Genomic DNA, 6,823 nt, shown 5'->3' on the forward strand with positions numbered 1-6,823 from the left:
ATTGAAAGTGTTATTATTTTTCAACAAGCGTCGCCCCCCTACACATTTTGGTCCTTCGAGCCGGATTTATCGCTCGACCCCAGCAATAGCATTGGTTGACAAGATAAGTAATACACTTTATTTTTTTCCCCATACATTTGTGCAAGTGTCGTGTTCGCGCCATATTTTTTTTCCCTTGTAACTTATATATATGTAACACAGCATATATATAAGTACATAAGCGTTCGACCGGCATTTTCTCAGCCATCTTTTCTACTTTGTGTATACTTGGCACAATATATATATATATATATCCTTATATGTATATGTATGTGTAAGTATCTATACAGTTTAAAAGAGTTCGCTAATATTTTCCGTTTTTGGCCGCGATTGTGTGTATTTTGCTATTTCTTTTGCTGTCGTATCGCGTTTGTCTGTTTTCTTTAACACACTCCTGTGTAGGCAAGCTCTCTATTGGTTATACTCAAATAACAAGAGAGTTGCTCCTCTCATAGCAAACGCGCGTAGATCCACTACACTCCATATATATATATATATATATATACATATATATATATACACACATAAACATACGACATATACATCCAAACACAACACACATACACACACGTACATTTCCACACACGACACTTACACACATATACACTCCGTATATGGTCCGCAAATATTGAAACTATACAGTATTTTCAAAATCCATTATTACACACATATATAAACACATATATACACACACATATATATATACACATATATACACACACATATATATATATTATCCATTATTACACATATATACACACACATATATATATATTATCCATTATTACACATATATACACACACATATATATATATTATCCATTATTACACATATATACACACATATATCCACACATATATACACATATATTATCCATTTCCGTATACGTATATAAGCAGCAGCAATCACACCGAGAAATAAAGATTCACGCTGCTGTTTGTGTTTTACTCAAACATTTTTTTGTTTTTCCAACAGCGATTTTGTTCCTCGTCTGTTTTCTTGTGTCGGCTTTTGCTCACTATCCTGTGACAGCCGAAGTTCTACTCCGTTTTGTGCTTGCTTTCGGCTGTCCGCTTTACCGTCAGTCTTTGTTGAGAAAAGACTCTAAAGTGACTGCCGAAGCATAGTATGTCCAAGAGCCAAAAGAGCGAAAAGGACTCAAAACACTCGCTAAAGCTTCCGACCACAGTTCGTCGCCTGTCATCCGCTTCGCCCGCTCCTTCGGGGTCCCAATCCGCCACACCTGCCGCTCAACTCCGAGTAAAGGTCGATCGTCCGTCGCCGTCTGCTTCGTCAAAGACTCCGCTGTTGCGCACATCTTCGACTGCTCTACGTAGTCAGGCAACTACCCGTTCCGTCCAAGCTAAATATAGCAAAACCCGTGCGATGGCTCTCAGCAATTTCGTTGCCGTCTCTGACAGACTGGTGCATTTCGAGAGTCGGGTCAGAGGGCCTGCAGCCGAAGATGACAATGTACACACGTACGAAATCCGTCGTGACCGGCTGCAAGTCCTCTGGGACAACGTCGAAGCCGCTTATTCCACATGTGCTGATGCACTGCATCAAGACGGCGACGGTGAAGGCACACAGGCGATGGAGTCAAAGTACGATCACTGCTATGCAGTGTACGAGCGGTGTCTCGCCCGTGTTAAGGGGCAAATTACCCAGGTTTCCGGGTCCAGCAGGAGTGAACCATCCGTTCCTCCTGTATACTCCAGTGGCTGCCGGCTCCTCCAGTCGACACCGAAGTTTTCCGTGGGGATTACTTGCGGTGGCCGACTTTCCGTGACCTTTTCACGGCCATCTATGTCAACAATCCAAGGTTGACTCCGGTCGAGAAACTTTTCCATCTGAATTCGAAGACCGCAGATGAGGCCAATGAAATAGTAGCTAAATTTCCGCTGACGAACGATGGTTTCGCGTCGGCTTGGGGTGCTCTCTGCGAACGGTTTGAGAACAAGCGCTTGTTGATCACAAGCCAGTTGAAGATCCTATTCAACCTGTCCACGGTTACCCAAGAGTCGGGAGCAGCTATCAAGGAACTGCAGAGCACGATTCAGCGTTGCTTGACCGCTCTTGAGCATTCAGACATTTCCGTCTGTAGCCCGTTCGCAGATTGCATCCTTGTTTTCCTCTGCTCGTCCAAACTTCCCAAGCTCACACTCTCGTTGTGGGAGCAGTCGTTGGTGGACAAAGCGAAAATTCCCGCATGGCAGGATATGAGCACGTTCCTCAATGAGCGTTACCGTACGCTCGAAGCTATTGAGGACGTAAAACAGACTGCCAATTCACAGATCGCGACTGCAGGACCATCCCGTCCGCAGAATTCGAAGCGAGTCAACTCCTTTGAGGCCCGAGTCACTCCGAAAAGCAAATCGTGTGACTTGTGCTCAAAGGAGAATCACCCTGTCCGGGTGTGTCCGCGTTTCTTGCAAATGTCGGTCAACGAGAGGATGACATACATCAAACAGAAAAGTCTCTGTTTGAACTGTTTCGCAAGAGGTCACCAACTCCGAGAGTGTACAAGTGCGCACAATTGCTTTACATGCAAAGGGCGGCACAACACTCTTCTCCATCGGGGTGACAGTGCCCACAATGGTGCCTCTTCATCGTCCAACATACAGTCCACTCCAAATCCAACGGCAACAAATGTGCAGAATTTCTTTGCTAATAACGCTCAGAATGTCCTTCTCGGCACGGCGGTCATCAATGTTTGCCACTTGGGCACTACATATACCGCACGTGCGTTAATTGATTCCGGGTCCGAAGCGACCTTCATTTCTGAGCGTTTGTTCCAACGCATTAAGTTGCCTTTCCAGTCCGTGCGAGCCCAGGTATCCGGGCTAAATCACGCAGTTGCGGCCCAATCGCAGAAGTTATGTCACTTCAGCATTGGTTCTCCGACGAAGCCGAGGCTCCATATCGAGACTTCGGCATTCGTAATTCAACAGTTGGCAGGCAAACTGCCCTCCTTCGATATGCCGCGAACTTTCCTCAAGGATCTACCAGCGATAGAACTGGCAGATCCACATTTCTACAAGAGCGCTCAGATCGATGTACTAATTGGCGCGGATATCCTTCCGTCGGTCATCTTGAGCGGCTCCCGGCCAAACATTTGTGGCTCACTCCTTGGGCAGGAAACCGTGTTTGGCTGGATTCTTACCGGCCCTGTCTCCCAGAGTATGTCGACAACTGTTTCTGCGTTTTCGACAAGAGTCGCCCTCCAAGCAGACGAACAGCTCGACAGCCTACTTTCCAAATTTTGGGAGGTGGAGGATATTCCAGCGAAGCTGATAAAGGAGTCAGACTTCGTTTGCGAAGAGAATTTCGTTAAGACTACTTCTCGTAGCACATGTGGCAGATATCGGGTGACTCTTCCATTCCGGAAGCCCGATGGCATTGAACTGGGTCATTCCAGATCTATAGCGCTGGCTCAATTCCTCAAGAACGAGAATCGTTTGTCAAGAAACGATTCTCTAAAGGAACAGTACAATGCCGTTCTCCAGGAGTACGTGGACTTGGGTCATATGACACCCATATCGCCTCAAGCGATTGGCACGACTCCTAATTTCTACCTGCCTCACCACGCAGTATTCAAACCGGATAGCACCACAACGAAGGTGCGGGTCGTTTTCAACGCATCTTGTCCATCCTCAAATGGCAAGAGTCTGAATGATATCCTTCATTCAGGGCCCATTCTCCAATCGGATCTTACGATGCAGATCCTCCGATGGCGATACTATCGATATGTGTTCAATGCGGACATAACGAAGATGTATCGCCAAATCCTCATGGACTCAAAGCACACACCGTTCCAACGAATTCTGTTCCGCACGTCGGACGGTGTGATCCGTGACTTTGAGTTGAACACGGTGACATTCGGTGTCAACTGTGCGCCTTTCCTGGCTCTACGAGTCCTTCAGCAACTTGCTGATGACATACGCTTGGAGTATCCTCTCGCAAGCCATGTCATCTCCAACAATATGTACGTGGACGACGTCCTAGCGGGGACACACACAAGAGAAGAGGCCATCCGGACCATTACGGAAGTGTGTGCAGCCCTGGACAGTGCTGGCTTCCCGCTGAGGAAATGGACGTCGAACCATAAGAGCGTGCTGAAGGACATTCCAAGGGACCATCTACTACGAGAAGACTTCCTCGAACTCGAAGACTCTAGTACGGCGAAAACTCTGGGCATCAGGTGGCAAGCTCACGATGACGAGTTCTTTTCATGCCACCAGAAGTTGCCCATCAGGACTCCTACACGAAGAGGGAAGTGCTCTCGCAAATCGCTAAGCTTTTCGACCCAGCCGGGTGGCTGGCCCTTTCGTTATCCGAGCCAAGATCTTCATGCAGGAGATCTGGCTGAGAACGCTCGAATGGGACGAGCACCTACCCACGGATCTTTCACTCCAATGGAAGGAGTACCTCCAGAGCTATCCTGCTCTGGGAAAGATCCGGATTCCAAGATGGGTCCAATTCCAGACACGAGTGAAGCTCCAGTACCACGGATTCTGTGATGCGTCAGAAAGGGCGTATGGAGCAGCGATCTATGTCCGTGTGGAAACGGCGAACAAGGTTTCCACACATCTCCTTACTGCGAAGACAAAGGTGGCTCCGGTCAAGTCTCTCTCAGTGCCACGTCTGGAGCTTTGTGGCGCAGTCCTGTTGGCTGAGTTATCTGCTGCCCTCCTCCTGAACCTGCCAGCAGAAAGTTTCCAGACTTTCTTTGGACCGACTCAACAATTGTTCTCGCCTGGTTGAACAAGCCACCCTGCCGATGGACAACCTTTGTGGCCAATCGAGTGGCCAAGATTGTCCAAGCCAGCGACGCCAAGAACTGGTCGCATGTGCGATCCGAGCACAATCCGGCAGATCTGGCAAGCCGTGGTGTCCTGCCACAAGAATTGGTTCGTAATCCGTTGTGGTGGCATGGACCAGAGTGGCTTCATCTCCCGTCGGATCAATGGCCATCTTCTCCAAGTCCCATTCCGGAGACTCTGCTGGAGCAGCGGATTAAATGCAACGTCGCTAAGTCGCCTCCGACTCCCGACTTCCTGAGCAGGTTCTCTGAGTTTGGCAGGGCACTGCGCACGTCTGCCTATGTTCTCCGATTCATCGATAGGAGTCGGAAGTTGGCAGTTCCAAGCTCTACCGTGGTCCAGGCGGATGAGCTGTCACGGATCCAAGAGCGGCTAATCGTCATGGCTCAACGTCACACTTTTCCACAAGAATACCAATGTCTGCAGTCCAAGCAGCAGGTTCCTTCCTCAAGTTCAATCCGAAACTTGAACCCTTTCCTCGATGGCAAGGGGATTCTACGGGCCTGTGGGCGTCTGACGGCGTCCCACTCGCTGCGTTACGATGAGAGTCATCCAATCATCCTATCGTACTCCTCGTCCTTTGCACGACTACTGGTGCGTTTCACCCATCGTATATCCTTACATGGGGGTAACCAAGTCGTTATGCGGCTGATCCGTTCCAGGTTCTGGATTCCCAAATTGAAGGTCCTCGTTAAATCCACCATCAACTCCTGCAAGGTCTGCGTCATCTACAAGAAGAGATTGCAGACCCAAATGATGGGGGACTTGCCCAAGGAAAGGGCGTCCTACTCGAGACCTTTCACGCACACTGGAGTCGACTTCGCCGGCCCATTCGAAATAAAGAATTATACTGGCCGAGCCTGCCTCATCACCAAAGGGTACGTCTGCGTCTTCGTGTGCTTCAGCACGAAGGCAATCCACTTGGAGGCAACATCGGATCTCACGACGGAGAAATTCCTGGCCGCATTCTCCCGTTTCATCGCACGGCGCGGGTGTCCACACCAAATGTATTCGGACAACGGGAAAACCTTCGTTGGAGCTGACAAGGTGATCTCCAACGACTTCTTGGAAGCGACGAGGGAGTGCATCATCGCACAACATGCCCACAAGAGCCTATCCTGGCACTTCAACCCGCCGGGCGCCCCGCATATGGGTGGTTTATGGGAAGCCGGCGTAAAGAGTTTTAAGGCACTCTTTTACAAGGCGACCTCCACCTCGAAATATACGTTCGAAGAGTTGTCCACTCTTCTCGCTAAGATCGAAGCCTGCCTGAACTCGAGGCCGATTTCCCCTATGTCCGAGGATCCTGCGGACTTACTAGCGCTCACTCCTGGCCATTTCCTCATAGGTGGCCCTCTTATTTCGGTGTTGGAACCACCAATTAACCAACCGGCCACCTCCATCCTCAATCGATGGCAGCGACTGAAGGCTCTTCACCAACAATTTTGTTTCCGTTGGAAAGATGAGTACCTGAAGGAGCTGCACAAACGGACGAAATGGCAATCCCCTACCCGGAACCTTCGGATCGGTGACATGGTTGTCATAAAGGAAGACAACCTCCCCTCTAATGAATGGCGCCTAGGACGGGTGCTGACGACGTGTCCAGGCACCGACGCCAAGGTTCGAGTGGTAGATGTGCTCACGGCGCGGGGTACCATCCGAAGACCCGTTGCCAAACTTATTCTACTCCCGATGGACAGCAAGACAGACCCCTCCACGTCAGAAGGACTGAAGGACGAATAACATCCTATCCTGTATTCTTATTCGTCGTCCTGTGTTGTCCTATGCTGTCCGGTTCCGTGTGTCATTGACATTGCAAAGAGGCTATTACAATAATCGTTTGTTTCTTTTGTTTTCGTTTCATGTAGTATGCCATCGCACGCATCCACCCATCAGAACCGCCCCGCTGGCACCAACTCGTTCCGGTGTCGCGTGTGCCGTGGGATCCACCCACTCCGGA

General features: G+C 49.4%; 1 protein-coding gene across 1 annotated transcript; it reads left to right on the forward strand.

Moving 5' to 3' along the window:
- The first annotated feature begins 1,511 nt into the window (after nt 1-1,511).
- LOC133847691 (uncharacterized) lies at nt 1,512-6,606 on the forward strand. The gene is made up of 5 exons (XM_062282874.1): nt 1,512-1,747; nt 1,863-2,521; nt 2,594-4,262; nt 4,351-4,665; nt 4,752-6,606. Exons 1-5 carry the CDS (start codon nt 1,512-1,514, stop codon nt 6,604-6,606), a joined length of 4,734 nt encoding a protein of 1,577 aa, XP_062138858.1.
- Nucleotides 6,607-6,823: the final 217 nt, after the last annotated feature.

The sequence above is a fragment of the Drosophila sulfurigaster genome, chromosome 2L (genome assembly GCF_023558435.1).
Source record: "Drosophila sulfurigaster albostrigata strain 15112-1811.04 chromosome 2L, ASM2355843v2, whole genome shotgun sequence".
Taxonomy (NCBI): Eukaryota; Metazoa; Arthropoda; class Insecta; order Diptera; family Drosophilidae; genus Drosophila; species Drosophila sulfurigaster.

Coding starts and splice junctions, on each gene's coding strand:
- LOC133847691 (XM_062282874.1), top strand. CDS start 1,512: ATGTACACACGTACGAAATCCGTCGTGACCGGCTGCAAGTCCTCTGGG. Junction 1,748..1,862: donor GTGAACCATCCGTTCCTCCT/GTATACTCCAGT, acceptor CAACAATCCAAG/GTTGACTCCGGTCGAGAAAC. Junction 4,263..4,350: donor TGGCAAGCTCACGATGACGA/GTTCTTTTCATG, acceptor TTTTCGACCCAG/CCGGGTGGCTGGCCCTTTCG.